The 19,059-nt window shown below is 44.8% G+C and overlaps 1 protein-coding gene and 1 long non-coding RNA gene across 7 annotated transcripts; one reads left to right on the top strand and one right to left on the bottom strand.

The window, feature by feature from the left end:
* Positions 1-2,057: 2,057 nt before the first annotated feature.
* On the top strand, positions 2,058-15,659 carry LOC309649853. Of its 2 annotated transcripts, XR_014257332.1 has the most exons (3): positions 2,058-2,706; positions 9,096-9,193; positions 15,353-15,659. It is a non-coding gene; the product is annotated as an uncharacterized lncRNA (long non-coding RNA). The 2 variants fall into 2 exon arrangements; XR_014257333.1 differs by lacking the exon at positions 2,058-2,706 and having other exon boundaries at positions 8,915-9,193.
* LOC309649846 (RAD52 motif-containing protein 1-like) lies at positions 3,833-14,747 on the bottom strand. 5 transcript variants are annotated; one of them, XM_082440386.1, is made up of 4 exons: positions 13,054-14,747; positions 12,393-12,556; positions 8,228-8,396; positions 4,390-4,884 (listed from the first exon to the last, which is right to left on the bottom strand). In XM_082440386.1, the coding sequence occupies exons 1-4, from the start codon at positions 13,109-13,111 to the stop codon at positions 4,670-4,672; spliced, it is 606 nt and encodes a 201-aa protein (XP_082296512.1). In that variant the 5' UTR covers positions 13,112-14,747; the 3' UTR covers positions 4,390-4,669. The 5 variants fall into 5 exon arrangements, 1 of the variants encoding a protein (XP_082296512.1); XR_014257328.1 differs by lacking the exons at positions 4,390-4,884; positions 8,228-8,396; positions 13,054-14,747 and adding an exon at positions 3,833-3,859 and having other exon boundaries at positions 12,393-13,047; XR_014257329.1 differs by lacking the exons at positions 4,390-4,884; positions 8,228-8,396; positions 13,054-14,747 and adding an exon at positions 4,104-4,202 and having other exon boundaries at positions 12,393-13,047.
* Positions 15,660-19,059: the final 3,400 nt, after the last annotated feature.

The following is a 19,059-nucleotide window of genomic DNA, read 5'->3' as shown; positions in this document are numbered from 1 at the left end:
TTTTTTCCTCAGGGTATTCTTTAGGGATGGGTTCAGACTACTAAGTGGGTACTTGTATCCAGGGCACCCCATCACTCCCCACTTATCTAGCCCTCTCTTGTCTGTTTTAATTCAGCTTGAAACAGTACTGTTTGACAGGGTGGAAATGTTTTCCCCATAGTTCCTATGCCTGGCCAGCTTTTGGCTGTGGCCTTGATGGCTCTGGTTGGAAATTCATGTGCTACTGTTTGGAGAGATTCATATTTTTTACAGCAACACAACCTATTTTACCTTTATCATAATTGTTTTGGAATAAGAAGTAATCATCCAGGACTGACCAGCTTGCTTTAATAAGCGCTCCTTTCTCACTCTTGGCAAATTGCTTTGAGAATTGAACAAAGCTCGGCTCAGTCATGCAGAATATCCATTCCAAAGGATGCTGAGGAAGTAAATCTCTGTTATACCAGCCCAGGTCATGCCTCTTCCTCCTTCTTCCCCGGGATAAAATGGTGAGCGTGTGCTTCATTCTGCATGCCCCTCGTCTTGGAGTGGTTGCTTTAAGCCTGGGGCTTGACCAGGGCATTTGCGATGCTCGTGGGACTGTATAGGAAACTTGTAGCAATAGACTGTTCTGTTAAAAAGAATTTTGTCCTTGGGGCTGAGCTGGCACTTTCCACGTGGCTGTTGAAGTTAATTTATGGCTGTTGTTCCCTGATACAGCTTCTGTGAATTGTTAAATAGGTATTGTGTGAAAAAGTAGTCAAGTGCGTTTGGAGAACCTATATTCTTTAAGGCAGGACTTCTCAAGGTCTTTAAATTGTTAACAAGCTGTGGGGATTGTTAAGAGGAGGATATAGCGTGTTGTAGTCCCCAAATTTATTTGGTCTCAGAAATCTATTTTTATGGAGCATCTCCCATGATAAGTGACCAGCAGAATAGATTTTGGAACATTGGAAAGGGGAAGGATTAGATCTCCTCTCCTCCTTTTCTCCTCCCATCCCCTCCTCTTCTCTCCATCTCCCCCACCTCCCGCACACTCAGTTGGAGGGGGGATATGCTTTCAGGAAATGTAATGAGTTTTTTCCTTGTCCTGAGCTCCCTTAGATAGTTATGATCCAAGATCATTGTTCTGGAGAAATCCTCCTTTCATTCATGTAAACGGGGTTTTGCAAGGCAAATGGAAACCCATAGGCTCTCTCACCTCAGGGACTTCAAATGTGCTGGGCCCTCTCCTTGTACGGAATAATCACCATCCCCTTCCCCAAGCCAGCTCCTGCTTGCTTATCTTTCAGGGCTCAGCTTAAACATCACATCCTTGGAAAAGCTCTTCCTGACCCTCTGCCCAGGGGGTATCCACATCTTATGGGCTCAGCTACTTACTAGCTGCATGAACTCCTTGGTTCAGTTGTCAAGATAAGATCGAGATGTGTTAATGATCTTTATCTTGGTAATCATTTCACAATGTATATGTATATCAAATCATCAAATTTTAAATATATATAATTATATTTGTCAATTATTTATTTATTCCTCAGTGAAGTTGGGAAAAATTTTTTAAATAAGAAAGATCACGAGATAGCCTATACTAGTGGGAAGCAGCCGCATAGCACAGGGAGATCAACTCGATGCTTTGTGACGACATAGAGGGGTGGGATAGGGAGGGTGGGAGGGAGACTCAAGAGGGAGGAGATATGGGGATATATGTATACATATAGCTGATTCACTTTGTTATACAGCTGAAATTAACACAACATTGTAAATCAATTATTCTCCAATAAAGATGAGAAAAAATAAAAGAGATAGCCTATACATATCATTTTTGTGTGTACTTGGCATTTGTATTTGAGATCCAAGAAGAGGATATTATTTGGTGTTTGTAGGCTGGGAGTGGTTGACAAACCCAGTTCATAAGAAGTGATCTTACTGTGGGCATAGCGGGGGTCCTCACAGCGTCCTGTGCTGGTGTAGCTGTCTCCACGGCAGCCTCTGCCTCTGGCCCACGGCGCAGGGAAAGAACACTGCAATGGGAGTCAGGAGCCCAGGGTTCCAGGATGAATTTTCAATACCCTTTCAAGGCCTGAGGTCTGTGATTATGCAGATGATTGAACTGTAATACACTGATCTCCTGCGTGATTATTTCCCTACCATCTCCCCACAAACATTACTATGGAGACTGCTGCCAACTTGGCTGCTAATTATGTGATTGGGAGTCAAAATATATAGGTACAGTACAAGCTAACATCCTTGTAGCACCATAAGGCTCATGAATCAAGTGTCAAAGCAGCCTCGTGAGCCACTGTCTCTGGATGTTGCTGAAACCACAGTCCTATTCATCCCCTTATTCCTTCAACGGATACTGATTGAGTTTGACCTTGAGCCAGGCTCCATCCATGCTGGGCACGGGAGATTCAAAAATGAGCAAGACAGGGTCCTCACCCCCAAGGGCATCATCCTCCATTTCTCTAAACCAGAAACTCCAACCTCTCCCCCACTGCATCTCCAATCTGCAGCCAGATACAACCACACCTCCTGAATCCATCACCTTCCATAACTGCTGCCATTATTCCAGTTCATCCTCATTGCCTCTTGAGTCAGTGGTCCAGACCTTTCCTTTATAGGTGAAGAAATTTAGGGGGCTCTTTCTCCTTCTCTCCACAGGTCCTTACCTTGGCTTGTAGAGGAAGGAACTTTGCTATCATGGCTCTCTGCTCAGGGAAGTGCTGCAGGGTAAGCTTATTCCTTTCTCTACCCTTTTTTTTTGTCATGCTGCATGGCTTATGGGATCCTAGTTCCCTGACCAGGTATCGAACCTGGGTCCCGGCAGTGAAAGAACTTAGTCCTAACCACTGGACTTCCAGGGAATTCCCTGTGCCCTCTTACTTGTTTGTCCTCCTCTAAATCGGAGGACTGTTTTAGTCATGTTTTACTGGTGGGCAGGGTTCCTGGTGTCTCCACTCTTTTTGACCTGTTTGCCCCAGGATTCAAAGAGCTCTGTTCTCAGCCCATTCCTGACCATATGGGATGTCTTCATGGTCCTGTGGGTTCTAAGGTCTAAATTTGGGGAAAGCCTCAGTCTAATTTGTGTTTTTCCTTCCAGCTTTGTCAGAGGGCTCTTCCTTTTGGGGGCTATTGGGTGCAAAACTGGCCACAGATAAATTCAATACTCAATTCTTTTGGTGGCTGGTTAGCTGAAGGGGAAGAGGCAGAAGTGTCAGTGCTCTCACTCCCATGCTACCCCAGACCTCTAAACTTAGAGGCAGAGAGGATAAGAAGCTCTCTCAAGGTCGTGGGGGCTCTTGGCAGATGTGGGACTTGAGCTGTGGTCTCCTGACTCTTGGTTCAGTGCTGTTTCATCTATGTCTCTCTCTCCTCAAAATGTGGAGCTCACCAGTGGTGCTCTGCTTATGGAAAAGAGAATGTGATGATTAAAAAGTGGGCTCTGAACCCAGAGAGACCTGGGCGTCCGAATTTCTAATCTCCCCTTATGTCTCAGTTCCCTCATCTGGAAACAGGGTAAATATATAATGGTACCTTCCTCATTGTGTTGTGATGGGTGTGAAATGAGATAATCCATGTAAAGTGCACAGAATAGGGCCTGGCACAGGATAATTGCTCAATAAATGTTACCTGTTTTTATTTCATACCAAACAAAACAATAAAAAGACTTTCAAGGCAGAGAAATCTATGCCAAGAAAAGGAAAAATAGAATCCAGCTGATATAAAGAACCAACAGAGGTGTTTTCTTGATGAACAGTGAGTGTATCAGCTAAGTTGTCAAGGAGCAGGAAGTCCCATCTGGAATTCACTTGGGTATTGTAACTGTTCCCTCCTGGCTGTGTAGCCCAGGCTGAATGCTCTCAGTACAGATGGCTGTCCATATCTGCTCAACAAATGGCAAATCAAAAATATTTGAAAAAAGAATTCCAGAAAGTTCCGAAAACCAAACTTGAATTTGCCGCTGCCTGGTAACTATTCACATAACATTTACCTTGTCTCGATATTTACAACTGTTTATATAACATTCACATTATATTAGGTATTATAAGTAATCTAGAAATGATTTAAATATATGGGCGGATATATGTACCTTATATGCAAATACTATGACATTTTACATGTGGTACCTGCAGGGAAGGGGTGGGGGATTTGGGCCCTGGAACCAATCCCTTGTGCATACCAAAGGACAACTGTACATACATCTAGAACACCACAGGCACTAATATCTATAAATAGGGAGGAAGCAAAAATGAGAGCTCATTAAGTTCTTACTGACTGCTGAAAAGTAAATTAGAAAAAATAAACAGAGCTGACCATTTGTGTAAACCTCAATCTTTTTGATGTTTTTCAATTAGCAGAGCCATTTTTCATGTGAAAAATTAATAGCTGTCATGTGCCACCTGGCTATAGAAACAAGTGACAAATTTGCTTTAATGACCATGTCACATCTCTGGATTTAGCTAGGCATGACTAGTAACAGGCCATCTGGGGTGGGAGGAGGCAAAAGAGAGGGGGCTGATCTTCTGGGAACACTGCCTATGTGCCAGACACTGCGCTAGGGTCAGGACTCACACCATCCCTTGAATTTTCTCCATGGTCCGGTGAAGCTGTTATCCTCATTTTATAGATGAGGTTCAGAGAGGTGAAGGAACTTCCCCAAGGTCACACAGTAGATGTGCAGGGAGGTCTGATTCTAGTCTGTGTCTTTTCCACTAAGCCACATTCTGCAGAAGGAGGACGATTTGGCAGGAAGGCAGAAGGTGTTTGGTAAGCTCTGGCAGGCAGCCTGAAGCTGGGGTGGGCCTGGAATGAAGTGATGGGGGTTGAAGTGGGCAGAGTTCAGCTGCAGGATCCCTGACATAGGAGATACAGCAGACTTCAGAGATATTGCAGTTTGGTTCCAGACCACTGAAATAAAGGGAATATCACAGTAAAGTGAGTCATATGAATTTTTTGTTCCCCAGTGCATCGAAAAGTTATGTTTACATTATACTGTCATCTATTAAGTGTGCAGTAGCGTTATGCTTAAAAAAAAAACAATGTAGACATCTTAATTAAAAATACTTTATTGCTGGGAATTCCCTGGTGGTCCAGTGGTTAGGACTCGCGCTTTCACTGCTGGGGGCCGGGGTTCAGTCCCTGGTCTGGGAACTAAGATACTGCAAGCCACGTGGTGCAGGCCAAACAAAACAAAACAAAACAACAAGAAACAAAAACAAAATACTCTATTGCTAAAAATGTTAATCATCATATGACAACGCAGGGTTGCCACAAACCCTTCAGTTTATAAAAAACGCAGTATGTGTGAAGCACAATAAAGCGAAGTGCAGTAAAACGAGGTGTGCCTGTACTTAGGATTCTGTTGGTCTGGAGGTCTTTCTCTGAATAATAGAACCTCTGCCACCAAACAGGGGTTCCTGCCTCTGGGAGAGGGGCAGAAAGAGCAAGGCCAAAGGCAGGGAGGATGTCTGTTGGAGGAGGGACCTGACTTAACAGGTGTTTGGTAAACATTCAGTAAAGACTATCAAGCAGTTAATGAGAACAACACATTAGGGCCAAGGCCCACCTCTAATGCTGGGGCAACCCCATGAGGGTGGGGTAGCAGCAAGGAAGCCTTGGTTTCCAATTTCCATCTGGAGCCGCCTTCAGTCTGCGAGTGAGAGGGGCACAAAGCCTGCACATGGGGGCAGAAGCCCAGGACAACACCCATGACAACAGCTTTCACTGATTGCAGGACAGGCCCTTTTATACAGAATCTTTAATCTTGAAACCACATCAGGAGAAAGACACTATCTCTCTTCATAGGTGAGGAAGCAGAAGTTCAGAGAAGTGAGGCAACTTGCTTAAGGGCACAGGTGCCAGCTGGCAGAGTAGAGAAGCAAACCCAAAGACCTGTGTGTGTTCCCCTCCCCCTCTCCACACTGCTTCCCTGCCATTCCTACTCAAAACAGATGATTACTTTCTCCCTCCTCCATTCTTCCTGCCCCAATGTGCAGAAACAGCAGTGACCTTGGCTCTGGTTTCCTGGGCATTCTAGGCTCGTCTGGGCTCTGATTTCCTAGAGTGCCGAGAACATCTTGGCTGTAGGGACAAATCTGCTGCTTGCAGATTTCTTGCAGCCACAAGAAGAGGAGCCCATGGCTCCTCTCAGGAGTTTTGCTGATTGATTTGAACTTGACTTTGAACCTGGTTGTAGATAGAATTAAGTATTTTCATAGGTCTCTCTTTCCATTTGGTTTCCTCTTCCGTTTCTAATTACTAAAGTTCGTAATTATTCCATTTGCTCTTTTGTAGTTTGGGGACTGTTATTTTTTGTTGTTGCTGTTTTTTTTCAGCAACGTGAATATTGTTCTATGTACACCCCGTCAGCTTCCTGGAAGCTGCACTCTTCTTCCGGACGTTTCTAGAGAGACAGTTTGTTTCAGTTCTGGTCTTGCTGGCTGACTATTAAAAGTTTATTATCTCTGTCTCTGTCTCTGCCCATCTCTTCTTACAGCATTCTCTATCTACAAATTTATTCATCCATCAATTAAGCCATTTATCTACCTAACTATCCCTTATTCCTCCATGCATGCCATGGCTCTGAATTAGGAAAGATTAAGATGCTTGGCTAAGGGATGTAGACTGCTCATGCTTTCCCATAGTCATGGAAACCAAAGAGAGTTCAAACAAAAAGGGAGAATTCAGTTAATCTCAAACCTTGTCTGAATTTATAGCTTCTCTTTCTTCCCCTAAAATGTTCTCTCTTCTTGTCTGTGTTGGAGACAGAGAAGAAGGAAAATCAGACTTATGAAAATCAGACTGGGGGTTTTGACCCCACAACTAGACTTCCACTCTAGAGGGCAGATTTATAAGGTCGAAGAAAGGAGGGTGGGCGCCCAAGGATCCTGAGAAAAGGTATCAGGGGCAGGAGTCGCTGTGATGGCTGCTGCTCACCATCACTCCTGGTTGCCCACAGGTGACGGCTTGGGAACCATTGCTCATCCTTGATCAGCTTGTTCCTGGTCTTTTGCGTTGTTACTGGATATTCATTCCTGACTCCAATAAGCAGTCTTGGAGTGGGAAGGTCCTGGAACCCTCTCCAGGAGCTGATCTGCCTCTCTTCATGGCCCAGCAAGAGAAGGCAGGACAGGATGCTGGTGCCCCAGGATCTTCAGTTTCTCTGCTTCCCGCTATGCTCCCAGAATATTCTGGGTTGATTTCAAATCCTGACTTCACCACAAATTTACTATGTTGGGCAAATTACTTAACCTCCCCACTTAAGCCTCAGTTTCCATATTTGTAAGATGTAGAGATAGTGCTAGTGATTACTATGGGTTGGCTAGTGATGCTCTGGATTGGCCTGCTCATTCTTCAGTCCTCCCTCCTTCTGGGCTGCCTTCTTGTACTTCAGAGCCTGGAAAGCTAAAATCTACATTTTCCGGATGCCCTTGCAGCCAGGGTTAGGGATACAATGGAGGGTCTGCTAATTAAAGACCCTTGTGTGGGATTTGGTAGGCCACGTGAGGAGGAGGCACAGAACTTCTTCCTGGTCCTTCTGCTGATAAGCAAGGGTGCAGGAATGAGAGGCTTTGCAACAGTGCTCCAGTGTTGGTCCCTGCCTCCTGGGGTGAGTGGTAGTTATGGGGACAGCAGTGGGGGTCAAGGAGCCTTGACTCTGGTTTCTGAAGGCTGGCTCACAGCAATGGGGCTCTGCTGGAGACTCAGTAGTTCTAGTGTCAGCCTCAGGTGACCATCTCCCAGAGTTGGCCAGTCTTATTATTCTGGATATCAGTCCTGGGCGCCTAGATGAGAACCTGCTCTTCGAGCCCTTCCATGACTTTGCAGCGCCTAATTTCCTTCATGACGTCGCTTCCTGCTTAAAAGACCCAGAGTTGTTCCAGTTTATTTTTATTTCAATCTTTAGACAATCATTTTGTTGGGATAACTGAAGGCCAGAAGACATCTGTCTTTGAAGGTCTATTTTAGCACAAAACAAATTATTAACCAAAAAAAAAAAAAAAAAAACTAACATTTTCCCTCCTCCTAAGCTTCTTGGCAGGCAGTCAGTTCTAAAATTCTAAAGTTTAAGGTGCTGTCAGGTATTGCCTAAGATAAAAATCTATATTGTCAGGCAGAAAAATTCTGCCCAGGGCTTTAGTTGCTTAGCCAAGGTGATGATGTATCTGAAAAGTTGAGTTTCAGAAAGAAAGAAAAAAAGAGAAATTCCACTCCCTCACCTCCCCACACACACGCATACTGGAAAAGCGACCTTCCTCCAACTCATCCAAAGGTTCTTCAGCCATGCCAACTCCAGGACTCCTGTACTCGTGGGAGGGCAACACCACCTCGAAAGCACAGAAGAACTTCAGGCTTTGCTTCTGAAGTGGTGTCACAATATCTTCATTTTCCCTTTCTTCAAGGGTAGAAAGATCCTGAAGCTGTTAGGATTTTGAATTAAAGGCTAGACTTCAAAATATTCTGTTGTTAGAAATAAAAAGTAAACTCCAGCAATCCCAGGTAATAGTTTAGGTATGCTATAGCTTCAAAATCAAGTGAGACTTGCAAATGAATGACTAGATATGGACAACTATTTTTTATTACCTACCACACAAATACTGGAGAAAATTATGGACACCACCATCCAAGTCATTGAGATTATCACTAATTCTAGGTGGCAGCCCAATGCTCAGACACTTCCATGTGGAAGCCTCTCACATCTCCTCCCCATAGCCCTGTTCTATTCTTCTCTCTAAAGTCTAGGAGTTCAATGTTGAAAGGAGTCTGGTTAGTCAAAGAAAATCTACAGAGTTTACCCTGATGATCGATCCTTTTTGACCACCCATTGAAACCAAAGTAGTAATTTGCCAATTCTTGGCATCTGGAGCTGTTTAGGGCAAGCGTACTATGTTGAACCGCCTTATGTCTGGTGCCGAGACGAACCTAAAGACATAAAAGACCTAAAAATATCACAAGCCTACACAGAGACTTAGTTTGGATATACCTGAGATTTATCAATACCAATTTCATAGAGTGGTTGTGAAGATTAAGTAGGACATTTTAAGCAATGAGTTCACAGTGAGCCCTAAGTAAATGTTATTTATTATTTTTAAGTCAGTACTTTTCTGCATCATTTCCAGGGCCCCTGATTAACCGGAAGGTTCCCTAACCTCTGGTGGTGAAAGTGATGATGAAAGCAACCAAGAAAGCCCAGCAGAAGCCTATTACGGGGCTGGGGGTAAGCAAAGGAAGTGAACTGTTTTAGTCGTTTCATCCTGTAGCTCCTGCTTGAGAATATGACCTGAAGAGGAGATAAGATGGACCTGCCACTGAATTAGGACCTTAATCTGTAGCACCCCTTCCCCAAGTTACTAAACCCTGTTAGAAGAGGGAATAGTATACCTCTATAAATGTAAATAAAGCAACCAAAAGAATTAGAGGTTCATCTGCATTAGCAAGCTTCCTTGAGAGTGCAAATATTTCCAGTCTTAACTCTCTAAATAACTTACATATTACTGTGGATTTTTTACATTACTAGTTCTTTCTTTCTTTTTTTTTTAATTAATTAATTAATTTATTTATTTATTTATTTTTGGCTGTGTTGGGTCTTCGTTTCTGTGAGGGCTTTCTCTAGTTGCGGCAAGCGGGGGCCACTCTTCATCGTGGTGTGCGGGTCACTCACTATCGTACCCTCTCTTGTTGTGGAGCACAGGCTCCAGACGCGCAGGCTCAGTAGTTGTGGCTCACGGGCCTAGTTGCTCCGCGGCATGCGGGATCTTCCCAGACCAGGGCTCGAACCCGTGTCCCCTGCATTAGCAGGCAGATTCTCAACCACTGCGCCACCAGGGAAGCCCCACTAGTTCTTTCTTAAATGCCTATTTCCATTTTGAACAGGGTGTAGTATAGAAATATAGTCATAAAAATTCAAATAATACAAATAAAGTCAAAGCACTGTTAATTCTTTTTTGATGTGTTTGTGCATCTTCCTCTGTCACTAGTTTATGAGCTCCTTAAGTGCTTGAAGGAACCATATATTATTCTTTCCTTGTTACCAGAAACAAGCATAGATCTTGGCATATAATAGAGGAGTGATGGTCTGTTGACTGAGTGAATGAATGAGTACATAAGAAAATGAAATTACTTTCTCCAACTGAAGCTGCCTGCTGGGAAGGAGAAATGAAGACTAATTTTTAAATGTGGAGTGTCGCAACATTTAAAACAGGGAGGCTAGGCCCTGTATGGTGAGTCATAATGGAGCTGTCCTGGACAATTAGGAAGCTTCAGAAGGGCTCTGAGCCCCTGGGTAGTAGAGACAGTTGACTTCTGGGATAACCTGGCCACAGTTCTTGCTGGCAAACATTTCCCTTCGTGCTACTGAGAAAAACTCAGATACATTAGGCCTTTCCTTCATTTTATTTGAAGATGTTATTCTCTTGTCTGTATTTATAAAAAATACAGGGGAAAAAAGATAAGAAGTATGTACACCTGCCAATGAATAAAAGAAGACCTAATTGGAACTTCCCTGCTGGTGCAGTGGTTAAGACTCCGTGCTCCCAATGCAGGGGGCCCGGGTTCGATCCCTGGTCAGGGAACTAGGTCTCACGTGCATGCTGCAACTAAGAGTTCGCACGCCACAGTTAAGGAGCCTGCGAGCCACAACTAAAGGAGCCTGCCTGCTGCAACTGGGGAGCCCACGTGCCACAACTGGGGAGCCCGTGAGCCACAACTAAGGAGCCCGCCTGCTGCAACTAAGACCCGGTGCAACCAAATAAATAAATAAATAAAATTTAAAAAGAACGCATAACTAAAGTAGGTAACAATTACGGGGGTGTGGGTGGTAAACTAAGGCTCTGCATTAAATAAAGAAATCTAATACGAATGCCCTTTCCTCTCAACTCTATAGTGACTTGTAGAACATTTTCTTCATTACTCTATCAGTGACGGGCTTTATGCTGTGAAAATCTCAGAACCTAAGCTTATGGAATGGTGTTAATGTCCAACATAAGAAAAGAACTCATTACTCACAACTGATGCCAAGTAACTGTCTCATAATCTTTCCAGGACCATCCGTAATATCTGAGTGGTTATGTGAGATGGTCGCAGGGTCCGCAAATTAAAGAAAGTCTGAGACGAAAGCATTTCAATCCCAGGGAGTACAGCCAGGATTGAAGAGGGTGTTAAACAGGGTACAGAAGTGGGAGGTAGTGCACCTGGAGTCACATCTGAGGAGAGTTCTCAGATTCAATAAAGGTGAAATCAGTGAGTAAAGAAATATGGGTGAGAATAGGCAGCAAGGTCAGTGGGAAGTAGCCAGAGCAAGAAGCCAATCAGAGAAGACACAGAATTCTAAAGTGAAAGGTCTGGGAAATCGAAGCCTCACTCACTTATTCAGAGGAATTGAAAAGGTCCTTGAAAAAGGAATGGTGGCTGAACGGAGGCACATGATGAAATGTCAATTCTGGGGAAGTAAAATTGGATGGCATGTTAATATGGAATAAGGTTTCTACAGTGCATTAAAGAATATTTTAACCATTTTCTGGAATCTGAAGGGAGTACTGAATAGGCAGTTTGAGAGTGATGATGATGATGAAGCCTCCTTTATGTTACATCTGACAAAAGTTTGTCAAGCTCGGGACTTCCCGGGTGGCACAGTGGTTAAGAGTCCACCTGCCACTGCAGGGGACATGGGTTCGATCCCTGGTACGGGAAGATCCCACATGCTGCAGAGCAACTAAGCCCGTGTGCCACAACTACTGAGCCTGTGCTCTAGAGCCCGTGAGCCACAACTACTGAAGCCCGCATGCCTAGAACCCGTGCCCCGCAACAAGAGAAGCCATCGTGATGAGAAGCCCACGCACCGCAATGAAGAGCAACCCCCGCTCGCCGCAACTAGACAAAGCCGGCGCACAGCAACAAGACCCAACGCAGCCAAAAATAAATAAATTAATTAATTTAAAAAAAAATTTGTCAATCTCACAGATTTAAAATCCACATAAAAGTACATATAAGGAAGACTCTTGTGAAGATTTCTTAAATTAAGGGGCAGCATAAACTGACATGGGGTTTAACATCAGTTAAGTGTGGGTTTGGCCTCTAGTTTCCACATTTACTGTCATGAACCTTAAGTAAGTCACTTAACCATCCTGAGTTCGAGTTTCTTCATCTAAAAAAAAGAAAGAAAGAAGTGGGGAACTGGGGGATCAGTGGAGCAGTGCATCTGAGAGCATTCTGTACACCACAGTGCTATACAAACACTGGTCTTTCTTTTTTTTCCCCCCCTGGGATCTTAGTTCCCGGACCAGGGATTGAACCCGGGCCCTCAGCAGTGAAAGTGCAGAGTCCTAACCACTGGACGGCCAGGGAATTCCTGATGGCCTATTAGTTTTAAATTCAGCACTTCATCCCAGTAGAGCGAGGAATTCCACATTTGGACCCACCTTCACTGGAAATGTCTGAAAAAGCTGCTTCTGGTCGCATGCCTTTTGGGCTCTGTGGGCATCCCTTGCTGAATAAACTTTGATGATGGCATAGAACCCAGGACCGGCCACTGCTGCATTTGGGACGACTCGGACCGAACACTGAAAGCCAAACTGGGAGAAGACTGTGAACAGAGAATGCTGTAGGGTGGTCCCATGCTAAGTAAGTGCAGGCAATTTCACGCCCAGGAAGCCAAACCGCCCGTTCCCTTCTATTCCCCCAGCCCTTCGCCGCAGGCAACTGTGGTGAGCCTGCAACTCCAAACACTTCTCATTTCAGGAACAGGTTTCCCTCTGAAATCCTAAGCTTCGAGAAGCATGAGGAGGCAATGCTGTCTGCTGGGAACTAGCTCTCAAAAATCTGTGGGGGCGAGCTGACTGCTCAGGTCGGCTCTAGAACTAAGATTCCTCTCAGCGCAGACCACAGGCAGATGAGGTGCTGAAGCAGTACCCCGGGGCGCCCAGTTACTGGGGCGCGAGGTGGCTTCCTCCAGCCCTCCCTCCGCCCCGGCTCGGCTCACTTACAAGGCCTCGGCCGTGGGTCCAGAGCTCAGCTCCCACACCAGCAAGGTTTTGTCACCCACGATGGGAACCACAAAAGGTACCAAAGACACCATCTTACCGTCACCGTGAGTGCGCGGCTCGGGGCGCAAACGGACTGCGCCTGCGCACGCGCGCATGCGCCCTCGCTGTTTACCAACGGAAGCCTGAGGGGCGGAGCCAGCTTGGTGGGAGTGGGACGAGGGCGGTGCTCGGGCCTCTCCCTCGCCCCTCCCACTCCGGGCTTCTCTCTGCCTCTCGTTCCCCTTCTGCAACCCCCGCGCACAGAAGTCTTGGAGTTTAGCGCTTCTATTCAAATGTATTTTTAGCGTAGAGTCCAAAGTGTGAGTTTACAGGATCGAATGGTGCAGACATCTTTATAGCAGCTGGCTTCATCTTCAAACTCCCACAGAGGACTAGAGTACTCAATAGTTAGCGCTAACTATACACTGAACTTTAAAAATTTAGATTTCCCGCCTCTGTGTGAGAAATGACCACCAAAGATGCAATCCTTCGACTTCACTGTTTTCATGAGTCTTAAATATGCAAATCAAGGTAGAACTCATTAAAGCCATCAACAGTCTAGTATGAAACTCTTAAAAAGCTGGTTTCTAGCCCATTTTCCTAAAGTACCCCCAAATCACCGAGCACATTTCTCCATCCCCACCACGACTTTCTCCACCTCAATATATCAGATCCTTAGCCCCACCCATTACCTACTTCTGAGCTCTTTTACTTCAAAAATTGTTGACTTTGGAGGAATTACTTGGATCTTGATACTGTTTCAAACCAATAACTATAGATTTATTATCCATATCATTATCCATTGCATTCATTGTATGTATCCATTTATTCATTGTATCCATTATCTGTGTTTGGAGAAGATCCACAGTCTTCTCCAGAGCGATTAGGAACACTTCAGGAACAATATTTACAGATTTATCATACTTTTTCTAGTACCTAGCACACTCATACTCCATTAGGTACTCAAATATACTTGAGATTAATCCGTTGCGGAGCACGGGCTCTAGGCAAGCGGGCTTCAGTAGTTGCAGCACAAGGGCTCAGTAGCTGTGGCTCGCAGACTCTAGAGCACAGGCTCAGTAGTTGTGACACACAGCCTTAGTTGCTCTGCGGCATGTGGGATCTTCCTGGACCAGGGCTCGAACCCATGTCCCCTGCATGGGCAGGCGGATTCTTAACTACTGCGCCACCAGGGAAGTCTGGAAGGCGGATTCTTTACCACTGGACCATCAGGGAAGTCCCAGGATCAGCCTTTTAAAGAAGCATCCCAGAGATGTTTGAGTGTAGAGGTCCACAGACCATATTTTGAGAAATGATATTTCCCTATGGACACCTTTCCTCTGGCAGCTCTTTTGAATGGCAGCTATGTTCTCTCCGATGCTGCACTGCCTGCAGTCTACCCAGCTTTCATTCCAGTGAGAACATTCCAGAGACCAACTAAGGATCAACTCCAGGTGTTTCTCCAGTCACCTCTGGGGCTGACTGCATGTCACCAGCAACCAGTACCTCACCTGCTCCCCAACTACAGTGACACCTTCCAGATTTGTGACTCAGCTAGCTCTCCACCATGTTATTCTATGTGGACACCACCCCCCTTTTACAAGGCCTTGGACACCCATAAGCCTACAAAAAAAAAAGGACTAGGGCTCCAGGACTTCTCCAAGTCCTGGTGGTGCCTCCTCACCATACCTGTATACGGACGCACGTTGGATAGTGTTGGTTGGCTCTTGACACCCATTTCTATCCTCTTCTCTGCAGGTGCTAGAGGCCGGGGAACCATATTTCACAGATCCCCTCGACAGCAGGGTTCTGCCAATAATATGTACTTGTGTGAAATTTGGAAGGTGGAAAGCAGATGGAAATCATTTTTTCTTCCTCTCCAGCAGACTCCATATTCCCCATCTAGTCACCACCCTTGGGGCTTTGGGGCTGCAATGACCTCATCAGTGGTTTCCCAAAGTTTCCTGACTTCTGAGTGGCAGCAGCAGTTTTGAGTCTATGGAAAGCAGCTGTGGTAAAGTAACCTGAAGGCTAGTGCTACAATGTACCCCATCCCCAACTTTCACCACCATTAGCCCCCTCAATGATAAGCACCAACTGTTTGGATATAATCTTTCTCTCTTTCTGGCTTGAAATATCTAGAGTGCTTTCTATTTTCTTGTCTATGGTAGTTTTAAAATATGTCCGCAAATTCTTTGACTCTTCTTTCTTCAAAAGGTGGAGTCTAAATCCCCTCCTCTTGAATGGGAGCTGGAACGAGTGACTGACTTCTAACCATGCTATGTGGCAGAAGTGGTGCTATGTGCCTTCTGAGGCCAGGCCATAAGAGGAATAACCTCTGTCTCTCTCTTGGACAGCTCCCTCTGGAGGAAGCCAGCCATCATGTAGTGAGGACATTCAATCAAGTAGCAGGTGGACAGGCCCATGCAGGGAGGAAAGGAGGCCTCCCTCTAAGAACCAGCACCACCCTGGCAGCCAGGTAAGGGAGTGAACCACCTTGGAAGTGGACCCTGCAGCCTCAGTCCAGTCATCAGATGACTGCAGCCCTGGCCGATATCTTGAGGACCTCGTGAGAGACCCAGAGCCAGAACTGCCCAAGCTATTCCCCTAAAGGCTTGACTCAGAAATTGTGAGGAATAAATGTGTATTGTTGTTTTGAGCCACTATTTTGGTGTGATCTGTTACATACCACCAGATAATCAATACGCTGTCTGATTCAGGGGTTGAACCAGACAGACTTGAGACTCTCAGTATTTTGAACTGGCATATTAATGAATGATGCCCTCGTAATGGTTGGGGACTTCGGTCATGGGCTCCAAGTCGTTTCCTCTACCACAATACTTTGTTTTTTTTTTTTTTCAATAAGTATACCACAGTTCTAATACTGTTGGACTTTATTTTTAAAAGATGTAAATGACTAATCCTATCCCAGGGTTTCATTTGGGAACACAGTTTCTTTTTTCTTTTCCTTTTTTTTTTTTCACACACACACACTGCATATTATTTTTACAAGAGATAAATAGACTGACACCAAGCATTGTACATGGATGACCACAACAAAAGCAACAATGATTGCAATTACGAAACATGAAACACATTCATACTATGTCATAATATTGACATTCAGTGCAGTAATCCTCCACTGTAACAGCTCCTTTACTTTGCAGTGAAAATTGATTTGTATATTCTTTGCCTCTGAGTCCTTGTGGGAGTTTTTTTTTTTTTTTTAATGTCTGAAACATTTATATTAACATATTTCCATACAAATACAAATATAAGATTTTTAGAAATTTCATATAATGTCTGAAACCTTTATATTAACATATTTCCATACAAATACAAGATTTTTAGAAATTTCATGTAATGTCTGAAACATTTATATTAACATATTTCCATACAAATAACCCAATGAAAGTTTAGTATTAGTTGTTTTGTTTGTTTGTTTGTTTATACTGCAGGTTCTTAGTCATCAATTTTATACACATCAGTGTGTACATGTCAATCCCAATCGCCCAATTCAGCACACCACCATCCCCACCCCACCGCAGTTTTCCCCCCTTGGTGTCCATATGTCTGTTCTCTACATCTGTGTCTCAACTTCTGCCCTGCAAACCGGCTCATCTGTACCATTTTTCTAGGTTCCACATCTACCACAATACTTACCATGCCAACAACCCACAGATTTTCCTGGGCACGAAATTCCTCAACCCCCTACTGTGCAAATATACAGTAGGGTTTTATTGTTCGGGGAGGGGGTACTTATAAGCAGAACAATAACAGGGTGCACTCAATCCCTCAAGCTTTCGGAGAAGGGGATTAGACCAGACTTAGCTGGATTGTGTGTCCCATGACCAGAGTTCCCGTAGAGGAGGAGCCAGCCTGGAGTGCGTCACAGTTACAGGGATGGTGAGGCAGGGAACGTCTATACTACTAACAGTGGCAACTGCTTGGTGACAGAAATGGTCGCAGTAGGAGGGGGAGCCTATTTTTTCCATTGAGCTCGCTGGTACCTGCTGAGCTAGCTTTTTACTGAGCTACTGAAAGGGGAAAGGAATGAGTGCCCAGGACTATCCGAATTATTTCTCATCACCTTCTGGATTCCCAACACCTCACTGATCTCCATTCCCAGGTTACATTTCGACCTTATCATCATCTGGAGTTTGTCATAAAAAATCTTAAATGTACAATCTTTCATTCTCTGAACATAAGCACTTGTCCTTCCAGTTCTCACTCATGTGTATCCAGCGTACATGCTCTTCAGTTGCATCAAAACCTCTGGTCTGGTGCCCCATTTTCTCCCAGTTCCTACTTGGTCTAAACACCCAAGTTGACCTCTCGGCCTCTCTACTTTTAGGCCACCATCAAAGTACTCTTTATAAAACTCAAGCTTGGTCATGTCTCTTCTCTATTTAAAACATTGTAGTTTGTGCTCTGTTTGGTCAAGGCCATGCGCCTTGACCAGGCCCTTTGGGATTGGGTCTCTGCTCGCCCGCACAGCCTCACCTACTGCCCTTTCCTCCTTGTGCTTCATGCTTGGCAACACCAGACTGCACACGCTTCAAGCCCACCCAAGGTTTCATGCTTCTTGCCTCTGTACTGTCCTCCGTCTAGAATGCCTTTCCTTCATCTCGTCCTCCCAAGAAACTTCTGTTTGGCTTTCTTCTTCTTCCCCTCCTCTAAGCCATCCCTCACATTTACTCCTTTCCAGCCAACCAAGAGCTGAACCACTTCTTGGTACACTGCCATTGTCACGTCAACACACTGTCTTCTATGTATAATATATCTTCAGGTGTCTGTGCCTCCTCTCAGTCTTAAGGCCCCACAAGAGAAGGGACTTTGTCCTAATCAACTCTTTCCCCAGCACCAGCCACAGTGTCTGGCATATAATCCAGGCCCAGATCAAGTTCTACCTTTTTCATGGACCCTCCCTAGTTTCCTAACCTTCCCTCCTCTGAATCCTACAATTTTCTTCCCTGTATCATTTTTGCCCTCATCATGTATTGTCTCATTTCATTATCTTTTAAAAAGTGGCTAAATTCTCTGACAGATTTCATCGGAATCAGAATTTGCATTCATTTAGTAGCTGTTGGCCTTGTATCTCCCTCTCCCCTTCTATCTCTCAGGTCTCAGTAAGGAGTTGGGCTCTGAGCTAGTTTGTCCATCATAAGATGGTGACAGAGGCAGCCCCAGGCGGCCATGTGTTGTACCACCTGACCCTGGGCACCCCTCCTGCTTCTGGGCCACAGCCAGGGATGACTCCCTGATCCAAGGAGAGACAGCTCACTCACAGGCTGGCCAGGTGAAGTCTCTGGCTCTGGCAAAAACACTGCCCAATCTCGGTCAAGCTGGGCCAAGCAGAATCTTACTCTTGGCAATTTTAATTTAGAAATATGGTAGGGTAGCATTTGAGACTAATAAAAAATTGTGCAAATCTGACGTAGTATGATACAAAAAATATTATCTAAGCCTCATTTATGTACCAACTTTGAAATAATGGAAATATCCCAAACTAGGAACCTGGAGCTACCTGGAATCCTGGTCCACACTTTGGGAAGCCCAGCAGTACAAGGATCTCTACCCCTGGTTTCTCGTCAGCTCCCTGTCTTTGTGACCACCTCTCTTACTGAAATCAGACCCCCACTCATTACAGAGTTTGAGCGGGCATGGGGACTTTCCATTCTTGTGACCTAATAGTGTAACCAAAGTGCCTAGTACTGTACCTGGTCCATAGCAGGTGCTCAATAAACAGCTGCCTGCTTCTCCTCATTATTATCATTGTTATCAACTCTTTGGTGGCAAACACAGCTTATACTTCTCTGCATCCCTGTTGGAGTCTAACAGTTCTGGGCTCCAACCTTAACTCACACTTTTGGACGTGCGGCCTTGGGTCCTTGAGCAGGTTACCTACATTCTTTAAATCCTGTTTCCTATCTGTCAAACGAGGCTAACAAGATATGCTTCCACGGACTGTTGGGCTAAATAAGACCATAAGATGCCTAACCCAGGGCTTGGCACCAAGCAAGCAAGTGGTAAATGTTAGCTGCTGCTGCTTCCTATTGTTAGT

This window comes from Balaenoptera physalus (genome assembly GCF_965194825.1).
Source record: "Balaenoptera physalus genome assembly, chromosome: 20".
NCBI lineage: Eukaryota > Metazoa > Chordata > Mammalia > Artiodactyla > Balaenopteridae > Balaenoptera > Balaenoptera physalus.
Note: the sequence above shows the minus strand (reverse complement) of the source record. Positions and strands in the feature narration are given on the sequence as shown.